General features: G+C 54.9%; 1 protein-coding gene across 5 annotated transcripts in view; it reads right to left on the bottom strand.

Annotated features, from left to right (window-relative positions):
• The window catches only part of SHROOM4 (shroom family member 4), a 34,775-nt gene extending 17,972 nt beyond the window's left edge, over positions 1-16,803 (bottom strand). For 2 of the 5 annotated variants that reach the window (XM_053273595.1, XM_053273596.1), the window contains exons 1-2: positions 16,368-16,803; positions 3,956-4,107 (exon numbers count right to left, since the gene is read on the bottom strand). In XM_053273595.1, coding sequence (XP_053129570.1) covers positions 3,956-4,107; positions 16,368-16,523 — 308 coding nt within the window. In that variant the 5' untranslated portion in view covers positions 16,524-16,803. Of the gene's footprint in view, positions 1-1,622; positions 1,729-3,955; positions 4,108-9,289; positions 9,433-15,840; positions 15,971-16,367 lie in introns of those variants that run through there. The other 3 variants (XM_053273597.1, XM_053273598.1, XM_053273599.1) reach the window with 3 other exon arrangements.
• Positions 16,804-24,525: the final 7,722 nt, after the last annotated feature.

The following is a 24,525-nucleotide window of genomic DNA, read 5'->3' as shown; positions in this document are numbered from 1 at the left end:
AGCCAGCACCGCCCCCCCATCTCAGCTCCCATTCCCACCCACACGCCTGAACTGCTTTCCCATACCTGAAGCCAGCCCCAGGCACCTGCCCCACTGCTGCTCCCTAGAGGAGAGCTGGCCTTGTGGTCGCAAGCATGACTTGTCCCCTTAGCTAAGCAGGGTCCACCCTGGTTGCATATGGATGGGAGACTAGAAGTGTGAGCACTGCGAGATCTTCCCCTCAGGGGATGGAGCTGGTCTGGGAAGAGCCTCTAGGTCCCAAGTTCCCTCCCTGGCAGCATCCCCAAGATAGGGCTGAGAGAGACTCCTGCCTGCAGCCTTGGAGAAGCCGCTGCCAGTCTGTGTAGACAATACTGAGCTAGAAGAACCAATAGTCTGACTCAGTATATGGCAGTTACCCATGTTCCTATGTTCCCTTCCCACCAGCTGGGACGCTCCCTGCTCTTGAATGGCCAGAGATGGTGACCTTGGACCCCCAGGGTCGTGGGATCATGCAGGAGCTTTCAGGGCAGGATCCAAGGAGGGGATCCAAGGCCCCCCTCCTGCCCTTTAATGGCTCAGAAGCCAAACCAAAGGCCTCCATAGTGCCATGTGTGTTAATGCACCCAGGCCGGGAGGTGCCGTGCAGCATGCCCCACTCTGCCTGCGAACCCCCCGGGTGTCAAGATGCTGCCTTTTGACATCAAAAAGCTGAGAGAGAGAGAGAGAGAGAGAGAGAGAGAGAGAGAGAGAGAGAGAGAGAGAGAGAGAGAGAGAGAGAGAGAGAGAGAAGGCAGGCAGGCAGGCACTTGGGGCAGGGGAAGCCGGGCACACCACCAAGGAAGAGTCAAGCCCAAGCAGCAGTCGCCACCGCCTGCCACAAAATCCCCCGCCAGCGTGACCAGGAGGTTTCCCACACCCAGCTTTTAGTTCACATCTCCTCCAGGATGGAGGGTGTGCATTCACATATCGGTCAAATTCACCTCGAAGTCCCTGCACGCTCTCAGGGAGCACTTCACAGACCATTCAGGTTTTTCATTGCTTGTTCAGAGCGTAGCCCAATTTATATCCAAGATTTAAAAACCAAAAACCAAAAACCACTTTTTGCGCCGGTTTTGGGGGGAAAACTTTGAACTCGCAGTAAAGCCGGCTGTCTGAAAATGCCCCTGGTAGGGGGCAGCTTACAAGAATGCCCCCAGTGAGCTCAGCCCAAGAACCCCCCAGCTCACAGTTCATGCCTTTCATGGCCATGGGACACCAGTGAGGCAAGAACGCCCTGGAAGGAGGGGCAGCCAGAGAGGGCTCGCGGAGCAAGAGAAGCTCCTTCCTCTTCTTCAGCAGAGCTCAGAGAGTTCTGGGCAGACGCTCCGAGGGGTCAGACGCCGGGTCCAGCCAACCCCACCCAGCCACCTGCAGAAGAAGGCCTTCCAACGACAACACTCAACGATTCGAGAGAACCTGAGCAACGGAGCTGTGTAAACACACCGGCAAACTCCCGATGCAGGGGAAAACCCACTACTGGCACCCTGAAGTGGACGACAGAGGCCCTGGAACGCTCAGGCTCAGTGAGGGGAACGGATCCATTTCGCTCCCTCCCACCCCAAGAAGCAGCTCAGTGCACCCAGGGCAAGAAGCTGACTCACCTGTCACCGGGCAGTGGGGAGACCGTGGGGGGGTCTGCCAGCAGGACCGAGAGTGCCCCAGAGCCACAGTCCACAAACAGCTGGGAAGACGCCGCTTAGAGGGCTGGAACCTGCAAGCCAGCCCAGCACGAGGAGGAGCGGGGTGGGGGGGGGCCCTCTGGCTGGCTAAGGGCTTCCTGCCCCCTGCCCTGTTCCCAGAGCCAGACACCAATCTCATCCCCTCTCAGCCAGGAAGCGCGGAGGAAGTGATGTCCAGGGAGATAAAGGCAAATGTGGAACAAATAGCGGTGGACATCTCGGAGGCCAGAGACCCCCAAGGGAACCGGCCTTCCTGCCTCTTCCCCTCCTGAAAGGCACAGGGACAAAAGGCAGCTCAGAGAAAGAAGGCGCACCCATTGCACCCACCCTGCGGGCACCTGCTGGCTGGTGGATGCCCAGAGCTGGAGGCAAACCGCTCGGGTGGTGGTGGTGGTGGGGCATTGCAAGGCAACTCCCCACCTCCAGGACAGAGGGAGCTCAAGCCTGGCGGGGGAGATCCCAGGTCCTCTCCCGGTGCAACAGCAGCTGCAGCCGACTCCAGTCTTGGCTTCAGCACTCGCCCCACACAGGAAGTGGCTGGGAGAGGAGGCAGGAAGAGTGAGCTCATCGCTGGCCCTGCAGTGGGAGCCACGAGACTGTGGACAAAGGAGCCTCTGGGGGCGAGGGGTCAGTCAGGGAAAAGAGCAATGCCTGGGCATCTAGGAGCGGCCAGATGCCCATGGACTAGCCACTTCTGTCTCCTGCTTGCCCAAAGGAGGCTGGCTGTGCAGTCAGGACCCACAGTGCCCAGACGGGCGGGTACCGTGGCAAAGGAAGAAGGCACCCACACCCCTCCCTGTGACACTGCGGCCACGGAGGGGCACTTCAAATGCCACCTGCACAATCCTGGGGGCCGGGAAGAAGCGTTCAGTCCACGATCAGCTCTAAGAGACATCCTGTGGGGGACAGACACCGCCCCCACCCCACTTCTACAACCTCAACTAGTGGATAACAAACTTGTGCTGCCAGAGACCGCCTTTCTTCAAACTGCAAGGGTCCCCACATGCGACGCAGCCCCAGGGTCCAAGCACCACTGCTCCCCGCTCTCTCCACTTGGCTTCCCCATCTCCGGCATCACCCAAACAGCCCCTCTCCGAGAAATTAAGCAGAAGCTAGAGGCTGGGCTGCATCCTGGCTCTCTGTGCTTGCAGGGCACAGGGGACGCCCCAGGTTGCCACCATCCAAGAGGCAGAAGCCCCCTGCAGCCCTTCTAGTGCAGCTTAATGGCCACAGAGGGCAGAGCTTCACATGGCCCATCCAGTTGTGGCATGGCCACACCAACAAGCAAGGCACTGGTCCTCATGGAGGTTGACAACCTGGAACTGCCATCTAGCAAAAACAAGAGGGGGGGGGGTTGCCTTTAAGAAGGCAGCTGGGCAAGACCTTCATGTAGCCGGAGACACCTCTGTTCCCCTCCTCTAGGGTTACTAGCTTCTGGCCCAAAAGGCCACCTTCATTCCAGCATCTTACTGCAAAGCAGCCAAGAACAGAAACTCAAAGCCCTATGGCAACCACTTGCCACCAGGCCCAAGGTTGGGGTGGGGGTGGACAAGAGAGGCTAAGAAGCTGATGAACCACCCAACTCACTCTGCAATCCTCCAGCAGGGAAGCAACGCAGTGAGCATATCTCCTCCTGCCTTCCTTGTGCGAAAACACTGAAGTCTGCTTATCACTCTGTGTAGGGCAGAGCTGAGTAAATGTTTGTTCCTTTGAGGGCTGCAGGCTAGTTTCTCTTTCAGTTTGCCCTAACAAGAAGTTCCATGTAACTTTAAGTCTGCATCCCCCCCCCCGCCCGCCCCCAAACAACAGCTGGTCCCAGGAAAGAAATCCAAGTACCTTTTCTGCATTGCATGTCTGTTCATTGCTATGTGCTGCAGCATCAGAATACCAGAACTCTTAAGTTATTATTCACATTCAGTTGTGAGGAGGATGTAAAGGGGAATGAAAAGGGGGCTGCTTCCAATTAATCCTGATTTACACCAGTTTGGTACGGGGCGGGGGGGGATGTTTGCGGAGGTGGGGAGGCCCTGCCATGCGAGTCTTAATTCCTGCCACAAGATGGCAGCGAGGGAGCCTCATGTCTGAGAAGGAAGCCAGAAAAACCGGCAGGGATTCCGATCCTTTAGCCAAGGCTACAAAGCAGGGCACACCTGCAGCATCCAATGGGAGAGGAAGAAGGAGGAAAGGATGCAGGAGAAAGAGAAGTTCTGGAGTCAGGAAAGGAGCACTGACACCCGGCCAGCCCAGCCTCTCACCTCCGGATGATCATCTTGAGGGTGCGGTAGGACCCCTTGATGAGGATGAGCGCCTCCTGCCGAGAGCCGTAGAGCGGGGTCCCGTTGATGTTCACCAGTTCGTCCCCAGGACGCATCTTCTGCGACAAGGCTGCCTTCCCGCCATCTTCCACCTGGAGAGAGAGAGCGAGAGAGAGAGAGCGGCAAGCATGAGATCAGCAGGTCAGGAGGGGCTCCCGCTTGGGGCTGGTTGAAGGCGCAGATAGGAACGTAGGAAGCTGCCATATACTGAGTCTGACCACTGGTCTATCTAGCTCAGTATTGTCTACACAGACTGGCAGCAGCTTCTCCAGGGTTGCAGGCAGGAATCTCTCTCAGCCCTATCTTGGAGATGCTGCCAGGGAAGGAACTTGGAACCTTCTGCTCTTCCCAGAGCGGCTCCATCCCCAGAGGGGAAGATCTCCCAGTGCAAACACTTCTAGTCTCCCTTTCGTATGCAACCAGGGCGGACCCTGCTTAGCTTAAGGGGACAAGTCATGCTTCTTACCACAAGACCAGCTCTCTTCCTTAAGGGACTGTTGCATTGATCCGTAGCCCAAACGACCCTGCGACCCCCAGACACTTGTCACGGGGGCCAAGGTGGCCCGAGAGGAGGAAGCCACTCCCCAAGCCACATGGGCTTCCTGCCGACACATGCGGAGTCCCCACATTCAGTTTGTCCAGCACAAACCCCGGGGGAAGGAGGCAGAAGTGACCGCTCAGCAGTAAGCATCTTTGCAACAGGAACAAAAGCCACCAAGCCAACTTCCCGAAAGATTCTACTTCCTATGCGAACAAGTTGCAGGAATGGCTGTTTTTAACAATGCAAAGTAACTATACAGCGAGCAGCACCACAGCCCCTTCCCCAGGGAACATGACTGGTGCTTGTTTCAGAAAGCTATGGAGGGGGAATCATATGTGGCTGAAATGGGGGGTGGGGGGGAGACTCAGGGAATGAGGTGTTCAGGTGGCATTAAAGCTTCCCCTCCCACAAAGCCCTGCGGAGCAAAGTAGCGCCTTTCCAAATGGTCAGTCTCTTCTCTTTAACTGAGGGTGGGGAAGTGCTGGACTAGGACCGGGGAGACTCGAGTTCAAATCCCCATTCAGCCATGAGACTAGCTGGGTGACTCTGGGCCAGTCACTTCTCTCTCAGCCTAACCTACTTCACAGGGTTGTTGTGAGGAAACTTAAGTATGTAGTACATCGCTCTGTGCTCCTTGGAGGAAGAGCGGGATATAAAATGTAACAACAACAACAACAACAACGATAAAACAAACCAGTCAATAACACCTGTCTGACTGTGTAAAATAATAATAATAATAATAATAATTCCAAAACACCTTGAAGAGCACCTCAACACCATAGGGGCCACAGAAATCACTATCAGCCAGTTACAAAAAGCAACTTTACTGGGAACAGCCTATATTCTACAACAATATTTATAACAACAACAACAACAACAACATTGACAATAAAATTCAGCCATCTCAGGTGCTTGGAAAGGACTCGATGTCTGGATAAAACAAACCAGTCAATAACACCCGTCTGACTGTGTAAACAAGAAGAAATAATAATAATAATAAAACACCCAACCCCAGCAGAGCAGCACCCCTCTTCGTGGCTGCCACTGGGGTCTCCCTTGTGTTTCCTTTTAGACTGGGAGCCCCTTTGGGACAGGCAATCACCCATTCCCCCCCTTTTGCTTTATAAACTGCTCTGAGAACTCTTTGTTAAAAAGTGGCATACAACTACTGTTCTTCAAGCACCCTTTTCCTCTGCAAGAGGGTCTCAACCTTTCCCCATTTGGAGAGGGGCCCCATCCACACCACCGTCTCAACCTGCCCCACTCCCCACACTGGCTGGCGCTCTCAGCAACAGCCCACCCCCAATTTCGGCAGCCATCCCAGCTCCCTCTGCAGGGTACCCACACAGAGGCCACCTGGAGAATAACCCCCCGCTCACCCCAACAGCTTCCAAGAGAGGCATCCCCTGCCCTTGGATCCCCTGGTCCCCTTGCCCTGAACAAGAGAGGGATGCCCCCTTTTCATGCACAAAGGCGCCCAAGGGAGGGAGGGTCGGGTGCTCAGCTTGGCAGAGCCAAGCACAACCGCAGGGCCAGGTTCTCAGCTGGTGCCCCGCCTCACCTTCACAGCCTCACCTTCTTCTGGCTCCAGACCAGCTCTGCCCAGAAGAGACACTCCGGACCGGGACCGCGCTGGGGCTGCAGCCCAGCCGAGCCTAGAGCTGGGCTTGCCCACCCTTCCCCGCCAGAGTCACATGAACGGGAGCGGCTTCCCCCGTGGCCTGGCCAACACAAGGGGCCATTGTGCTGCCCAAATGCCAGCAGGACAGTCCAGAGAGCCCTCCTCCCATCACTGCCTTCCCAAGGAGCCCACCGTCCCGCCATGCCCAGGCATGAGTGCCAGGGCGCCCTGGCCAGAGCAGAGCAACCGGGGAGGCGGCTGGGAGGCCCTCCCCAAAGTCCAGGGGAAACACCCCACTTCCTTGAGGCTAGCGGCTCAGCAACCAACACGCTGGCTCCAGCAGGCATGCTGGAACACTGCAAGCTCTTCAGGGAGGGGGACCAGGCTCCTCCGGGCAGCTTCAGCCAGTGCCGCTGCACTCCCAGGCTCCAAGGGCTCTTCTCGGACTCGCAGCCAGCCAAAGTGGCCAGCCGCCCCGGGGAACAAACAAGTCACAGGTCCGAAAGAGCCAGTTCTCGTCTGCAGAGCCAGACAGCGGGTCCATCGGGCGGCAGCTCTCCAGAGCCTCAGGCAGGGCGAAGGGCTTTCCAGGCCTGCTACCTGGAGAGGCTGCCAGAGACTGAACCCGGAACTCCGGCTCCGCTGCTGAGCTAGAATTCCTCCCCAAGGGACTGGCTGCTGCCTGGCCAGCCACACCACTCGCAAGGCTGGGAGCAGCGAAGCCCGCTGGGTGGCACCAGGGCCCTTGACCTCTCAGTGGAGTGTGGGGACTTCCCCAAATGACAGAAACGGCTTCCTACAAAGAGGATGCTGCCAGCTGAAAGCTGCACTTCCTGCTGCCTCATCATCCCAGCTGCGGACGGCAAAAGGCAGCCGTGGAAAGACGCCCGGCTCCACTGCAATGAGCTTCACCAGCTGTTGGACAGAGGTGGCTTTTTAAAAAAACGGTTAGTGTAACTAAATTCTCTCTTTTCTTCAACTTTCTGCTCCAAACACATTTAAGCTGAAATCTTGACTGATGACTGATCACTTCAAGCCCCAGGAACAGGAAGGACTATATTTTTAAATAAATATAATCTGGAAGACATTCCACCACTCAGAGTTCATTCAAATCCAAAACATCTTGAAAATGGTCCATTTGACAATGATCTAGTACGAAAGTAATGGATTCCCTCTGCCAGTCAGGCACTGGTGTCCTCAATTTGATTTTTTAACAACCGTCCAAATGAATGTTAATTGCATTCAGTTTCACCCGCCAGGCTTTGAGAGCAGAATCTGTCATCTGTCCCTGTGGAAGCCATTTAGAGTGGAACAGAAGACGACTCCTTGGCCAACCCATTTCTGCTCCACATCCAAGGCCTTTGCTTGCAGAAAAAGATAACTTCCCATTTGGCAGATGAAACCCAGTTCCATGTTTTACAGCGAGTCCTGGCAGTTAGGTGCGTAAATCAGCTTTGCAAATAAGACCACAAAGTTACTAGCCCACAAGAATTTCACAGCCTCCTTTGGCATTCCCACTTGTATCTCGGTTTGTCATTTGGGGGCACGTTGGAGGCCCTGAACAGGAAACTTCAAGTCTCTTCCACCACCTAGAGGAGCTTCCTGTCTACATGCAATCAGACAAGTCTGGGAGACTCATTGCTGCACTGAGGAGGCCGGTCTCTTTGGGAGGCAAAAAATGCCTCCTGCTTCAGGAGAGGATGGGATAGGTTTCATGGCCATTTAAAACAATCAACTTGATCTACCACCTCAGTCAAGAGGAGGGGGGAATGAGGGGTCTGCTTCGACTGCTCTCCTCTGCAAGTGTACCCCAAGTTGGCCTTGGAGGGAGAGGAGAGTCCTCCTCCACACTCCCGGGGACTCAGCTTGGCTGCCAGGAAGAAGCTCAAGGGAAGACAGGGGCGAGGAGGGTGGGAGAGGCAGCAATCTGGCCCCCCTGCCCTGGAGGGAAGGGGATCCACCACCATTGCTCAGCCCCTCCCTCCAACTGAGCCCCTGCCAGCTCCCTGCATTGCTCTTGGATCTCCCTACACAAGTCATTCCAGGACGCCCAACACCGAGAGCACAGCTATGCAAAAAATCAGCACATTCTCTCCAAATGCTGACGGGGCCTGAGCTCAGATCAGAGAGAACACACAAAGGCTGAGGGTTCTCCGCTCCGGGTCTGCATCCTGTGCAGCTCGGCCACGGCATTTGGAAAATGGGGTCCAGATGGGGAAGGCGGCCGGCCCACAGTCCTAGGGTCTGCTGCTGGCACACTCAGCGGGTGGCTCATTCCTCAACTCCCAGCTGGAGGTAACAGGGAGACCCGGGGCTGCTGGGGTGGAGCAGAACAGCCGGCCTGGAAAAAGCTGGGAGTGGAGGCAGGCCTTGAAGCAACAAGGGGCCAGTGCACCCCACACTATGTTCCAGGAACCCTGGGGTCAGCAAGATGAGGCTTGGAAAACAGCACCCAACCAGGACCCCCATTGGGATGGGGCCAGGTGGGAATGGAGACAGAGGCCTTTCTGCACAGCGCCAGCCCCTGGGATCCAACCAGCAGATCCCTCCCGGCAGAGATGGCCGGGCTCTGGGTCCAGGGGCTTTGTTCAGAGCTCAGAGCAAAGGAGCCACTTAAATATGTAGGTGTTTCATTTACATAGTCAAGTGCTGGCTGCAACAGCTGGGGCTCCAAGTCTGTTTGCAATTTTCAGAGGGCAAGGAAGGAGGCGTGTCACATGGGGCATCCGAGGCCTGGGGGGTGGGAGGATGTTCCCAAGACCATGCTGCCTTGCAGGGTGTCCAGAGCGCTTCCTAAGTGCTTCACAGCACTGTCCGGGCTCAGCTCCTGCATTCCTGCTCCTCCACACCGCAAGCAAGCACACTCCGATGAGGAACAGACATGTGGCTCCCCCACAGGAAACAGCTGGGCTGCGGCTGGACTGAGCCCACAGACCCCCTGCTGGGGGAGGAAATGCTGCCTCCTCCTCCTCCCCCTCCAGCCCCACTTGGCAGCAACTGCTCTTCACCCCAGAGCAGCACCGGCATTTGGAGGCGGCGGCGGCGGCGAGGTTGGAGGCTCAGCATCCGAACCAAGGCAGAAGGCTCACACCTCCGCCCACAGTTTGCTCACCTCCAGCCAGCCGAGCCCTGGCAAGAGAGCAGCTCCGTCCGAGACCCAGGCACCTCCACAAGGCCCCCCAAGGGAAGCCGGCAGAACAGCTCTCGTGAGGACACAACAAGAACCAGGAAAGGCTTCCCTGTGGGACCCACGCCGGTCAGCCAGAGGCCTGCAACTCCAGCCTCGGGGCCATACTTGGAAAACCGGGAGAGCAGAGAGGCAGGACGCATTTGGGCCTATCGGCAGGCCCCAGCTTCCAGAGGGGGGAGGAAAGAGGGCTGGGCCTGAGCACACAAGGAAAGGAGTTTGCCGGCTGCTGGCTAATTATGGCACAAAGAGGCCGTTGTTCCTGCTCCGGCTGCTGGCAACTTTGCCAGAGAGCAGGAAGGTGGCCACTCACTGGCCACCCGTCTCGCCCTGCCACGCCACACCAGCCCAGGTGGGGGCTTCCTTTGCACCCCCCAAGGAGACCCCTCTGGCCCCCTCCTCCAAGCCAGGCCTGGTTTTCCATTTGCATCTCATCATATTCAAAATGTGTGCCAGCAACACGACCAGCTCCACATTTGCCCCCAAGTTGCCCAGCGTGCAGATGTTCCCTTGTAAGTGGAATCAAGGATGCACTGGGTCCTACTGCGCAGGCGCAGTGGCCATTTTGGAGGCCACCGTGCCAGGGAATAAGCCCAGAAAGGGTCAAAGACACCCAAACCGGGCAAGTTTTAACTCCCCAGAAGGCCGGCAGGGGGAGGGGGAACCTCCGCGAACCTACCACCACCTTGGAGAAGCCCCTGAAGGGGATAAGTTTAAAATAAAAAATAAAGAAAAAAAATTGCTCCTCAGGGGGTTCAGTTTGGGGCCGAGCCAAACCTGGGGGGAGGGGTCCGACTTGACCCCGAACCATCAAACCGAACTGGTTTGACATTGAACCGGTTCAGTTTCGAACCCGTTTGCATAAACCCTAGTGCACGGACACTAGCCTGATGTTGACCAGAGTGTCAAGATGGTACACTGCCATGAGGTAATTTTGAACACAGTGCCGGCAGGGGAAATGTAGCGGGGTGTGTGTGTGTGTGTGTGTGTGTGTGTGTGTGTGTGTAAGAGCACCCTCTCTGCTCCTTAAAGGTAACCCCGCCCCCAACCAAATCACCAGACCGGTTTGGCAGTCCAGAAAAGGGCCGCCGAGCTGGTTCGTGCACACCCCTAGCCTGTACCTGCCTTGCAGCCATATCCTTTGACCCGAAGCTCTACAAAGACCCCGACCCCAATTCTGGAGGCATTTGGGCAAGTTGTGGCTACCAGGGAAAGGTGCTCTCTGCACAGATGGAAATGCCCCCTCTCCTCTCTTCCCTGCTTCTCTTGTCAGGGGACTGGGTCACAGCTCAGTTCACATGAAGCTCTGCTTATCTCCAGGGGTGGCCCCCAGGATCAGGGGCTTAGACAAATACAGGGAGGACAGGTCTATCAGTGGCTACTAGCCTTGATGGCTATAGGCTGCCAAGTCAGAGGCAGGATGCTTCTGAATACCAGTGGCAGGGGCACAACAGCAGGAGAAAGGGCACACCTTCATTTTTGGCCTATGGCCTTCCCAGAGGCATCTGGTGGGCCACTGGAGGAAACAGGATGCTGGACTAGATAGGCCTCGGGCCCCATCCAGCCGGGCTGTTCATCCGATCTACCAAATGCATCGAAAACAAAACCAGCAAGGAAGCGACCAGTACTAACTGGTTCCCACAAGCCTTGCAAGGGAGGAGCTCCGTTGACTCCCAGCGGCCCCCAACCCTGGCCAGCTCAATCACAGGGAGACCTACTTCTTGGCCTGCCACCCAAAACACAAGCGCTCTTCCAGTGCCAAAGCCTGCAGGTGGCCCCTGGAATGCACAGCCCATTCCCTGGGAGAGGACGAGGCAGGCCGTTCCGCTCAGGAAGGCCCCCCGACAGACAGCACACGCCAGATGCACCGGAAAGGAGGCAACTGGGACCCCACCAGGCACCTAGAATCTCCCCTCTCTAGGGAGCATCCGCAGGGGAGCGGCCGCGCCTCCACTCAGGGAGCTGAGCACCAAAGCCAGCAGGACAAGGGCAGTTAATAATTCACTGCTTCCTGGCGATTAGTGCTCAGCACCCAGCCTCAGGCAGGCACAACTGGACGCATCTGGCACAGGGCCACCCACCTCTGGCCCTGCCATTTGGCAAGCCGCTGGTGCACACAGAGACTCGTGTCACGGGGGCAGAGCTTCCCCCCCCCAGAGCACTTTCCACACAAACACCATGGGGGGTGGGGCAGCAAGGCAGTGAGGGCCTCCACCAAAAGGCCTGAGCTGGGTCGGATGCTGCAAAGGACAAAAGAGTAGCAGCAGCAGCAGCCCTCCCAACTATCCAGGCGGCCTTCTGCAGTCTCCCATGGGCAGGGGGAGAAGCCGGGGCCCGCCTTCATTGCTGGTCAGCATCCCAGCAGGCTCGGTGCCCCACCCCACCCCGCCCTCCGCCCTCCGCAGGCAGCCCTTCCCACCGACAGCTTAGAGGGCAGGCGGAGAGGCCAATAGCAGTCTTGCCAAAACACCAACAAACAAACTTGGAAAGCCATCAATCAATAACTGGAGAAGTCAGGAGAAAGAAAGAAAGGTCTGTTCCAAATTATCTCAAATGTGTTTTTGTTTTTAAGGCGAAGCGGAAGTTTCGTGTTGGGAACCTGCAGCCACACTGAAAACAAGCAAGCGCTCCTGCAGCTTTTCTCGAGGGACAAAACAGGGGCAGGATGAGTGCAGTCTAACCCCCTCCTGGACCTGGACCCACTCACATGGGCATCTTGCCAGACTCCAGGATGAAATGGGGATCAGGTGGGGCACAGCAGCCCAGGGCTGCCTCTTCGCCGGCACCCTCACTTTCCTAGCCCTGCCACTTTGGACAGCGGGGACTGAACCCAGGACCTCCCGTCTGCAAAGCATACAGAGCTATGGGCCCTTCCCCACCTTAGGAGCTGCCTTCAACTAGAAGGTCCATCCGGCAGCATCTCTCAGAGGTCTCAGGGAGAGGAAGCAGTGCTCCCTCTTAACAGGGATTCCCAGATGTTGTGGACTACAACTCCCATAATCCCCAAGCAAAGGCTATAATCCCCGATTGAGGGGCTTATGCTAACTAAGCAATTCCCTGCTAACTGAGCAAAGAGGCACCTTTTTGAAGTGGCGATTCTCTTTATTTAGCAGGGGGAGAGCAACTGGCCCTACCCATCCCCAGTACAGCACCCCTCCAGTGGCTGCTGCTAGTGTCCATCTTATGTTTCTTTTTTAGATTGTAAGCCCTTTGGGGACAGGGAGCCATGTTTCTTTATTTCTTTATTTTACCTATGTACACCGCTTTGGAACTTTTTGTTGAAAAGCGGTACATAAATATCCGTCATATTGCAGCTGGGGATGCTGGGAGTGGTAGTCAACCACATCTGGGAATCCCTGTTAGAGGGAACACTGAGAGGAAGGGCTCTTCCTCAGCTCCGCTGCCTGCTGAACCTGGGGGTCTGTGCATGTGAACAACGCTTTGGCCACTCTCCTAAGCAGGAGCAGCTCGACTTATGGGACATGGGAGGGAGGCAAAGGAGGGCACAGCTGCCTCTCCTTTCTGAGCTCCATTTGCTCCTCTCTCTCCCATTCTGCTGTGCTGCTTGCAGGCTGGCCATTCATCAGGTAGAGCTGCAGAGCTCTACCAGATGAATGGCCAACCTGCAGACAGTGCAGCTCTCATTTACATCGGGGCAGGGTGGGATGGGAGAGAGAAGAGCAAACGGAGCTCCAGGAAGAAAAGGCAGCTGTGCCTCCTTTGGTCCCCGTCCCCCCCTTGCAGGGCTCCCAAACACTGGGAGAGATGAGGCTGCCTCGTAGCCAACCGACCTTTGGTTCAGTTAAGTGCCAGACCGCCCACCGTGCACAGTCTCCAGGCCAGCCCTAGATGCAGAGATGGAACCTGGGGCCTTCTGCACAGAGGACAGGAGTTCAGCCTCCAAGCTATGGGTTCTCCTTTACACAGCCACCCCAGTTCACCCACAGACAGCCGCATCGTCTAATCCAGGGGCCTGGAGGAGGAAACCAAGAGGCTGCAGGAAGGGTTGGGTCTCCTCTACAGAGCTCTGCCTGTAGGTTTTGGGAAAGAAGGGCCTGTAGAGGGTGGCAGCCAGCCACCAGGCCCAGGAGAAGACAGCCGGCAAAGCGCAACGCAGCCAGAGAAGACTGCGCTGACCCGGAAACCGGCAGGCCCCCTGACATGCCTGAGAGCAGAGGCCTCCTCTGAGTGCCTTGGCAAAAAACCGCACAGGATCCCAAGACTAGAGTTATCAGCCTTCCTTCCCGCCTTGGCCAGGAAGGGCTTGCTGCAGAGATTTGGAGCAAATGCAAGCTGGGAAACTGGGAAGGGCAACCCTTTGGGAAGTGCTTTGGAGGAGGATGCAGAGCAGAAACCTCTTCCGCCAAAGGCCTTTCACAGAAAAAGCAGCAGATCTCTTGAGGAAAGCACCCCGCCAGGCAACACAAGAAAGAAACTCACCAGCAGCAAAACATGCACGAGGGAGGTGCGGTGCTACATGGGATACATGATACGGAGGTCAAGCCATTGCCTACAAGCAGGGACCTACCCTATGACCAAAGAGGAGGGGCTGGGATCACATCTTTACAGTCCCTTCCTCATCCCCAAATTAGCAAAACAACAGCCAGACTGGCTGCTCATACGAATGCAACTATGGTTACTTCTGACCAGTGTTTCCTGTAACAGGGATTGCCAGATGTGGTGGCCTGCAACTCCCATCATCTCCAGCTGCAATGGCCGCAGCAGCTAGAGGTGATGGGAGTTGTAATCCACAACATCTGGCAATCCCTGCTACAGGGAACACTGCTTCTGACACCAAGTATCCTGCAGCAGAGGTCAGCTTCTCTCCCACCCTACCGTCTTCTTTGAAGAGTGAAGAGATGAAGGGGGCCCAGAGTTCCCTGCTACCCACAGGCCTCCCAGGTGCTTCATCCCATCGTTACAACAGATCACACAATCACCAGGTGGTGTGGGAAATGGGAGTGAGTCCCCATGGACCACTGCTTCTCTGAATGGTGGCTGAAAGGTGAGAAGAAGTCGCTCATATGTTGGGTACCACTTAAGAGCAGTGGTTCCCAACATGGGTTCCTCTAGCTGCTGTTGAACTACAACTCCCAACATCCTCCACCGCAGTCAACTGTGGTGGTGGGTGATGGGAGCTGTAGTTCAACAGTCGCTCAACAGCCAAGTCTGCCCAACCCTGGCTTAGAACTGAACATGACACCCCAGGCAGAAGAGCCCACAAACACACACCAGACCAGAACCTTCAGGGGACTGCAAGATCACCACAAAACATACCACAATGCCCAGGAAGAAGATAAAGCAGCATATAGGGTGGCAGAAGGTGTGTCTCATCTCGAGAAGTGCCCCATTACACTGGCAGCCCCATATTCACAGGTCCAACCCCTCTTACTCTATGACCTACTCCAGGGGTTCTCAAACTTGAGTACCCAGATGTTGTTGGGACTACAACTCCCATCACCCCTAGGCACAATGGTCTTTGTGGCTGGGGATGATAGGAGCTGTAGTCTAACAACATCTGGGGGACCCAAGTTTGAGAACCCCCTGGCCTTCTCGGAATCACATTCCATCTGGCTGCTTTTCTTTCCATATCTAACTCTCTTGCACAGCCAGCCTCATACCACAACTAGGTTTCATCCCAATTGTGAACTTCTGTTCGGATAGGGTTTTCCAACTCTGGGTCTTCAGCTACTGAATTACAACTCCCATCACCCACAGCCAAATAACATTGTGCCTGAGGATGATGGGAGTTGTAGTCCAGCAACATCTGGGGACACAATGTTGGGAACCCCTATATTAGAGTATGCACATAAGAAGGTAAGAAAAGCCTTGCAGGCTCAGATAGGGTCCATCTAGCTAGCTAGATGTTTTTTGGTACACACACAGACACACACAGCACAAGCAGATAATGAATCCTCACTCTGCTCTCTCTGGTAGCAGAGCGGGCCAAGTCCAGAAAAGCCAGAGTTGGCAGAGAAAGGGATGGGAACACAGGAAGCTGCCATAGGTCCATCTCGCTCAGTATTGTCTACCCAGACTGGCAGTGGCTTCTCCCAGGTTGCAGGCAGAAGTCTCTCTCAGTGCTATGTTGGAGATGCTGCCAGGGAGGGAACTTGGAACCTAGATGCTCTTCCCAGACTGGCTCCATCCCCTAAGGGGAATACCTTACACATCAAGTCTCCCGTTCAAATGCCACCAGGGCAGACCCTGCTCAGCTAAGGGGACAAGTCATGCTTGCTACCACAAGACCAGCTCTCCTCTCCTCGTTGCATCAGCCAACCAGGCAAGACCCCATGGAGTCCTTCTAGAGAGCACCAGGTATGGCTCCACTTTGGAAGTCAGAGATCACGTCCTAGTTCAAGGCTGGGGGGCGCAACAGCTCTTCACGGAGCACCCCACAGCGCCGCCCTCCAGAGGGAGGGGCTGCCTACAGCGTGGCCAGTTCCTGCTTCGGGTGTGAAATCCACACGACCCACCTTTCCCTTCCCGTCCACAAAACGCCCATTCCGAAGGCATCCGAGTCTGACCCAAGTGCCACAGATCGTGGAATCCAAGGAGCGCATTCAGCTGCTCCTGGACGGCCACCTCCACCGGATGCATCCTTCAAGAGGGACGCGGTCAAGTCGCTCCGGCCAGCCCTGGCTAGGAGGAGGCAAATCCTTATCCGAAGGCTGGACCCCCCCCCCCACGCAACTGGGACCAGTGCCCTTTGCCGTGGGCGGGCAGAGGGGCCGGCCAGGCGAGAGGAACCTCCAGAGCAAAGTCAGCCCCGGGGGCGGGGGCTGCAGCCCCTCGCCCGGCAGCAAACTTTCCAAGCCGGGGCGCCAACGCAGCGGCTCCAAAAGAGCGGGAGGAGGCGGGTCAGCCACCGCCTCGAGGGAAGGGGAGAGAGGCAGACAAAGGGCCGGGAGGCTCGGCCAGGCGCCGGACTCGCCGGCGGGAGCAGAGGCGAGCGGGAACTCCCGCGCCGCGCCGGACAGCCCGCGCCGGGCGGGCGACTCACCTTGGAGACGATGAGGGGCTCGCCGTGCTCCAGCCCGCCCTTGAGAGTGAAGCCCCAGGGCGCGCCGCCGGCCAGCTGCACGTGCACGTACTGGAAGGAGACCAGCAGCCGGCTGGCCAGCCGCGCCTCCGACTCCCCCGACGCCCCGCGCTCCATGGCACCATCCCGCAGCAGGCACGCGCCGGAGGCCCAGCCCCGAGGACGGTCACGGCGGCGGCCTCTCTTCGACCGAAGGGCTGCTCGGCATCAATGGGACTCTGTCTGGGGGGGCGGGGCGGGCGGGCGGAGGTGGGCGTGCCGAGCCGGGCAGCGGGAGCTGGCGGCCGCCGCCGCCTCCCTCCCTCCAGCCCGCTACTGCCAAGGCCTTTTCTCGGCGTTCACGCGTGTTAGCAAGGACCCTCCACACGTTCAAGGCGCTTCAGGGCTCCAGACGCGTCGCAAGAGCGGTCTTTGCGGAAGGGGATCGCTCGCTCCCATTATTTGGCCTCACTCACCGGAAATAAAAGGACTGCTCTGCTTCGTGGCCTTTCCACAAGCCTTTCTGGGGAGTGTTTAGGGGGCAGGATGGAAGAGGGCTCAGGCTGGGGTTTGAACCCACAGCCAGCGAGACAGGGAAGACGCAGTGGTGAAAATCGCTCTGCACATGCTCTGGTGCCCCACGGCACACACACCCCATATCGTCACTCCCCCCTCTCCCGTTCAAGACTTCCTGCTTTGCCACACCGGTAAGAGAGCTCTGCCTTCTGTCTCCACCGCCGCCTCCTTCAGACACCTGGGTCTCAGAAGAGCCCTGAAAACTGGTTTTCCCGCAGCTGAACCCTGCCTGCTTTAGGTGGAATGTTGCCAAGATTCTGAGGATACAAAATTTGGTGTCTGCTCTTTATTCCCAAATTATCCCAGAGTACCCACCACTCCCCAGCCTCAGAGCATACCTGCCAACATGTGCCTATTTTCACATTCACCTGAATGAGAAAATAGGGACATGTTGGAAAGATGCCTTTCAATGCCAGTTGCAGGGGAGTAACAGTAGGAGAGAGGGCCTGCCCATACTTCTTGCCTGTGGGTTTCTCAGAGGCACCTGGTGGGTTACTGTGGGAAACAGGATGCTGGACTAGATAGGCCTCCTTGGGCCTGATCCAGTAGAGGTGGTCTTGATGTTCTCCCTGCCGCTCTGTTCACAACTGCTGCCTTGCCAGACATCCATAAACGTAAAGTGTGCTGTCCAGTTGGTGTTGACTGCTAGCGACCACAGAGCCCTGTGGTTGTCTTTTGGTAGAATACAGGAGGGGTTGACCATTGCCTCCTCCCGCGCAGTATGAGATGATACCTTTCAGCATCTTCCTATATCTCTGCTCATCAGCGGGGACTTGAACCAGCAACCTCTGGCTTGCTAATCAAGTCATTTCCCCACTGCACCATTAGGTTACCTGCTGGAAAAGTGGGGGAAGTTGGTAACTTCCCTTCTGAGGGTGGAAACATAATTTGCCTTCAGACAATGATTTGGGGTGCAAAAATGTCCCATAGTTAATTTTCCCAGTGGGCAGTTTTCCTATTTCTAAAATTTCAGTGGTTGACATCTGGGCTTGCATTGCACACCTGCAGGTGCCCTGTCACTGGACCCTTCGGGACATATTTGGGTGGCACACAGTGGGCTCCAGACAAGGGAAGATTGACAAAAATTGCTCCTTCCCCCACTCAAGTCTGAAACTCACATCACTGCATGTGCTCATTGCTAGTCCAGATGTCCAGCTTTAGTGACAGTGAATGGATACCAATGCAATATTTGGTAAGTTCAGTAATTTCAAAGTTGTAATTAATGTTTTTCAGGGGATTATACCCAGGCAGTGTGTGAGAGGTTCTTCTGTTTTATTGATTTATTGGGTATTCAAATAAAAAAATCTTTTCACATAGAACTCGGGATTTGTTTCAGAATAAAAATCAAAGCACCTGAAATGTCTCTATTGATCTCCCCACTCCCCATCAAATATTTCATTTCAGCCACTTGAAAAACTTTTGAGATACAGTGTGGGGAATTAATATGGTGGAGATTTTTTTGTTGTATAAATGGGGAGGGGAAAAACATGCCAAATCAGATCACAATCTTCCTAGGATAGCAGGACAATTTGTATAGTAAAATAAAAATGAGGGGGGGGGATTAATGCAAGTTTTATGCAAATGAGGGGGGATTTACATGGGAAATTTTTCCAGAAATGAAGGGAATGGGATGAGGGAATATTTGAGGGATGCCAAAGAGAAAAAACTTGAACGGGAGCTTGGAGAAGACCAACAAGTCAATAGTAGAGCTATCGTATCATTTGTAAGCAATAAGGCTTCACTACACTTTAATGTCAAGGAGTTCAAGGGCTCTAGCTTGCCAACCGAGCATGTAGGGCTGAGAAAAAATACTCCTCTGTAACCTTGGAGAGCTGCTGCCAGTCAGTGCAGACAATACTGAAACAGATAGACTAAAGGTCTGACTCAGGATGAGGCAGCTTCACAGGTTCATCGGAGCATCCATAACTCAGTGACGGAGCACCTGCTTTGCATGCAGAATGTGGTGATTCTTGTATGTTGAGCAGGGGAGAGCAACTGACCCTATCCAACCCCAACACAGCATCCCTCCAGTGGCTGTTGCTGGTGTCTACTTTATATTTCTTTTTAGATTGTGAGCCTTTTGGGGGACAGGGGGCCATCTTATTTGTGTATTATTTATTTTTCTATGTAAACCGCTTCTGAGAACTTTGGTTGAAGAGCGGTATATAAATATTCATAGTAGTCGTAGAATGCTCAAGGTTCACCCCCTAGCATCTCCAGATAAGGGGTGATAGAAAGACTCTTCTTTGCCTGAAGCCCTAGAGCAGGGGTTCCCAACCTGTGGTCCTCCAGATGTTGCTGAACTACAGCCCATCATCCCCAGCCACATTAAAAAATTGTAGTTCAGCAACACCTGGAGGACTACACAGGTTGGGAACCCCGCCCTAGAGAGCTGCTGCCTGTTGGTGCAGACCGCACTCAGCCAGATGGAGCCAAGCTCTGACTCAGCAGGAAGCAGCTTCAGAGGCTCAAGTCTGTTGTGCTGGCCTCCTGTCTCTTTGGCTGCCCAGCTCTGCCACTTGCTGCTCTGCAGGCCCCTGTGAAATGTCCCCTTTGTTCCAAGGAGCCGGACTTTCCCCGTCCCAGGCAGCCAGCAAGAAGAGAGGCTCATAATCCTTGACCCCAGTGGATTGAGGCTGTCCTGCAGGTAGGGTGAGAAAACACAACCCTCGCCCTGCCTCAGTGCTCAGGGTGCAGCCAAGCCAGAATATGGAGGGGGGGCATAGCGGCAGGGCAAGGAGTTATGTCTAAAGTTCACACCTGTACCCACCCCTAGGACTGTGCCACCACCAGTGTTGCTGCAGACACACTCCTTGTGCTCCAAGAATCCCTCCTGTGGGGGCTGCCCCCACCCTCCAGCACAGGGCCAGACAATCATTAACAGGACCCTGGGAAGCAGCAACTACTCAGCAGGAGAGCCAGGCTGGGGTCTCTCCTCCTCCTCCGTGTGGGTCACGAGGTTCTCCTCTGTCCTTGGCTGGCCTCTGCTTTATAGGCAGAAACGCCTGACCTGCCCCTGTAGGCCAGAGAAAGGGGGCTGGGCTGGAACCTGACTGCCAGGGGGGTGCCTTCAGTTCTGGCATGTTGAGCTTTCGGTTTGGAATCTGGGACCCTGCTGCTAAAGAAATATGTTGTGGAAATCTGCAGCACTTTGGTGGGGTCTGTTGCACAAAGCCCTGAACGTTCAGACTGGCACATGCTACAGCTTTAAGGGGACCAATGAACCCTGTAGTGCCTTAAGGACTCTTGCAGGAGGAACCTTTGCAGGCCAAAAGGTGTCTGTGGAAGCCACTGCCTCATGAAGCAAACACAGAAGAGAGCAGGGGGGGGTCTAACACCCCCCACTGGATGGGAATGTCCACTTCATGCCTCCTATGAAGCCCAGGGTGTAAGAAATGAGATTTTGCCATTCTCTCAAGAGGTTCTCCTGGCTTCTCTTCTCAAAACCAGAGGGAATGCATTCTGAGCTTGGCCAAGAACTGTGCCCCTTCCTTGCCCAGGAGAAGGACTGGCTGCATGGCTGAGAAAGGCATCAGGTGGGACCTCCCTTTCTCAGCCATGCAGCCAGTCCTCCTTCTGGTCAGGAGGGGCCCAGATGAATCCCTGTCCTGGTTTTCTAAGCCGGGGGTTCCCAACCTGTAGTCCTCCAGATGTTGCCAAACTACAACTCCCATCATCCCCAGCCACAAAGATGGGAGTTGTAGTTCAGCAACATCTGGAGGAACCCTGGTTGGGAACCCCTGTTCTCAACCATGTGGGGTGAATGTGCAAGCTTAGCAAGGGCTGCATTTTGCCCCCACTTAGGAAGCCAGTTTGTATGCTCCTGCCCGGTGGGGTAGCAAACCTTACCACTCCTGTACCTGGGCTAGAAGTTCAGGACATGGTGAGCTGCTCCGCACACCTGGCAAGAAAATACAGGCAGGAGGCTTTCCAAATGCTTGGCTTGCCCAGCGTGCAAAAGGCAGACTTGTACTTATCCACTGATGCTAGGACTATGCCAGTGTTCCCTCTAGCAGGGATTCCCAGACGTTGACTACAACTCCAGGATGCTCGTGGGTGCAAGTCACTTCACAAGTATCACACCCATCCTGCGGCAGCTTCATTGGTTACCGGTCTGCTTCTGGGCTAGATTTAAGGTGCTGGTCTTGACCGTTAAAGCTCTACACAGCTTGGGGCTAGGGTATCTGTCGGACTGCATTCACCCATATGAACCTGCCAGGGCCCTCCACTCATCATCTCAGGCCCTGCTCATGGCCCCGCCACTGACAGAGATCTGGTTGGCCGGAAGTAGAGACAGGGCCTTTTCGATTGTGGCCCCTCGGTTCTGAAACACCCTAACTGTAGAGCTTCACCATACTCCCTCCCTCAGTGTTTTTAAAAAAACAACTAAAAACACATCTTTTTAAAAGAGACTTTTAAATGTTTCACCTGTTGCTTATATCTGGTAGGTTCTTTAGTTTTTACAATTCTTAGTTTTTAGGTTTTTATTTAAAAAAACACTTTTAATTTGAAATTTTAAAATCTGTAATTCTGGTTGTGGCTGTAGCTTGGATTTTTAACTTGTTTAGCTTAATTTGGTTGAGTTCATTAGTCTAATTTTACAATGTAACTGTTCTATAAATGCTGTGAGCCGCCTGTAGTGTACTAGAGGTGTGGGGTATACATATTTTAAATACCTAATAAATGTATTTAAGGAGGAGAACTGGTCTTGTGGTAGCAAGCATGACTTTTCCCCTTAGCTAAGCAGGGTCCACCCTGGTTGCATATGAATGGGAGGCTAGATGTGTGAGCACTGTCAGATATTCCCCTCAGGGGATGGAGCCACTCTGGGAAGAGCAGAAGGTTTCAAGTTCCCTCCTTGGCAGCATCATCTCCAAGATAGGACAAGATTTTTTTTTTTTTTTTTGAACCAACAAACTACCAAAGCATACAGTACGATGCCAATCTCCAAGATAGGGCTACGAGAGATTCCTGCCTGTAACCTGGGAGAACACGCTGCCAGTCTGTGTAGACAAAACTGAACTAGATGGAGCAAGGGTCTGACTCAGTATATGGCAGCTTCCTAAGTTCCTAAATGCTGTGGTCCTCAGCTGCAGAGGCTTGCTTGAGGATTCTGGGAGTTGTAGTCAACAACATCTGGGAACCCCTGTTAGAGGGAACACTGGACTGTGCACCTGCGTCTTTTCACTGAGGATGGATTTATCACCTTGGAGGCACTGTTGGCATTGCTGTCCCTGCATAATAAATATGCATTATTCTGTGAAATGGATCTTTGGGACATATCAATTGACCCCGCAGCTAGCAACCTTGAGTCCCCAGATGTTGCTGGAAGGCCACTGCGGCTGGGGGTGATGGGATTTGTAGTCCAACAACACCTGGGTTGGTAAGCCCTGCATGAGAGGAGTCTGCCCTTCCTTGGAGCAGCCTCCTGGACTCCTCCTCTGTGTGCAGGGAGGGAGAGCTGGCCATGAGCCACGTTGGCAGGCATGTACAGCACAGACAGTTCCACCCCTTGGCACACTGTTTCCCTCCCTCCCTTTTCTTCAGATGCTGCTTGCATGTTGGCAAAAGTCTCTCCACAAGGATCAAAACTGGAAACATGTCTTTTCAAAAGCAAGCCTGCAAGAAAAGAAAAAAGAAAGAAAGAAAAAAGAAAGAAAAGCAAACCTGCAAGATTCCGCAGCTCACATGTTAAGGTCCAGGCAAATGCTAAACGAAGGGATCCCGCTGAGTCAGGAACCTCCCCGTCCTTTCTGTCCTCTGCTGCCCCTGCCCTCCTGGGTCTCCCCCAACCTGATCTACTTTCTCCTCCTACACTCTGCTGGGATCTGTCTCCTTGAACAACAACAACAACAACAACACCCTGCGGCGGGTCTGAAACTCTCCCGCCTGCTTGTGCAACAGCCCCTTTCCTGGGTGGCTTCTGCCAAGAGCTCCTCAGACAGCCACACAACAACTCACTCTGCTGCGGAAAAAGGTGTGTCTCAGACTCGCTCCTCTTGGATCCCTATTTATAGCATTCAAGTGCAGGCAGGTGGGACCTGCTGGAGGCCTGGAAAAATCAAGGCTGGGACAGGGGGACTGCCTGGCAGAGCTGCATGGGGCGGGGGGGGGGCAGACTCACATCTGTGCAACCCAACTGGATGGTGGCTTCAGGGGCGTTCCATGCCCTGCAGGATTTAGGGTAGTGGGATGGGTGGCAGGAGCACAGCCTGGGGAGTGAGTTGGAAGGTGCCACCAACAGCCAGAGAACTCCGAGGCTGGAAGTCCCCAGGCTAAGGGAGAGAGACAGCAGGATGGTGCAAGGGCAGCCCCCACTGCTGACTGATGAGTGATCCACTTTAGAGTCCTTCCAGCATCCAAAGTCCTCAGATTCAGGCTCACCCTTTGGGGAGGAGAGCTGGTCTGGTGGTCAAGTAAAGGTAAAGTTGTGCCGTGGAGTTAGTGTCGACTCCTGGCGACCACAGAGCCCTGTGGGTGTCTTTGGTAGAATGCAGGAGGGGTTGACCATGGCCTCCTCCTGCACAGTTTGAGATGATGCCTTTCAGCATCTTCCTATATCGCTGCTGCCAAATATAGGGGTTTCCCATAGTCTGGGAAACGTTAGCAGGGATTCGAACCAGCGACCTCTTGCTCCCTAGGCAAGTCATTTCCCCGCTGCGCCATTAGGCGGCTGGTCTTGTGATGGCAAGCATGAATTGTCCCTTTTGCTAAGCAGGGTCCTCCCTGGTTTGCATTTCAATGGGAGGCTACATATTTGAGCACTCACTGTAAGATATTCCCCTTAGGAGATGGGGCTGCCCTGGGAAGAGCACCTGCCTGCTTGCATGCAGAAGGTTCCCAGTTCCCTCCCTGGCACCATCTCCAAGATTAGGCTGAGAGAGCTTCCTGCCTGCAACCTCGGAGAAGTCGCTGCCAGCCTGTGAAGACAATCCTGAGCGAGATGGACCAATGACTCCGTGTACAGCAGCTTCCTATGTCCAATATGAATACTGTATCTCCTTCTTACAGGAGAGGGGCTGAGGAAGGGTGCAGGATTCACCACCTCGTGACAAAGATATCAACCCAAGTCTGACCCCCTCTGGATCCAGCCCCTCTGACCCCTGGAATCCCCTGGCTCCCATGGGCAGTGCTTTGGGGACACAGGTGTGGGTGTATGTGGGGCTCGCTTTCCCTGGCTCCTAGGCAGCCATGAGCGGGGTGCAAGAGCCTGCCGACATGCAGGGCTGCACAGCCTTGTTCTCCAGGCAGCTGCAGGGCACAGCCTTTGGTCCTCTGCCCTGCCCCACCTCCAAACCCAGGGGCCAGCAGGAGGTTCATGCCTCCAAGCAGCTTCGGTTGCTCCCCAGTATTGTAGCCAGCCCTCTTGTGCTCCTACTCTTCACAGGTGGCCGGCAATCCATATATAACTGTTAGATATATGAAAGCTTTGTTGTAAGAACTAAAGAAATGCAGACTTAACTTAAGACATCAGCAGGAGCTTCAGAAACCACCTTGAGGTTCCTCACAGAAGCGGAGGGACTAGTCAGAGTTCCTTCTTCCTAGAGGCCCCCTGGTGGCAGAA

Source organism: Hemicordylus capensis, chromosome 11 (genome assembly GCF_027244095.1).
Source record: "Hemicordylus capensis ecotype Gifberg chromosome 11, rHemCap1.1.pri, whole genome shotgun sequence".
NCBI classification, from domain to species: Eukaryota; Metazoa; Chordata; class Lepidosauria; order Squamata; family Cordylidae; genus Hemicordylus; species Hemicordylus capensis.
Note: the sequence above shows the minus strand (reverse complement) of the source record. Positions and strands in the feature narration are given on the sequence as shown.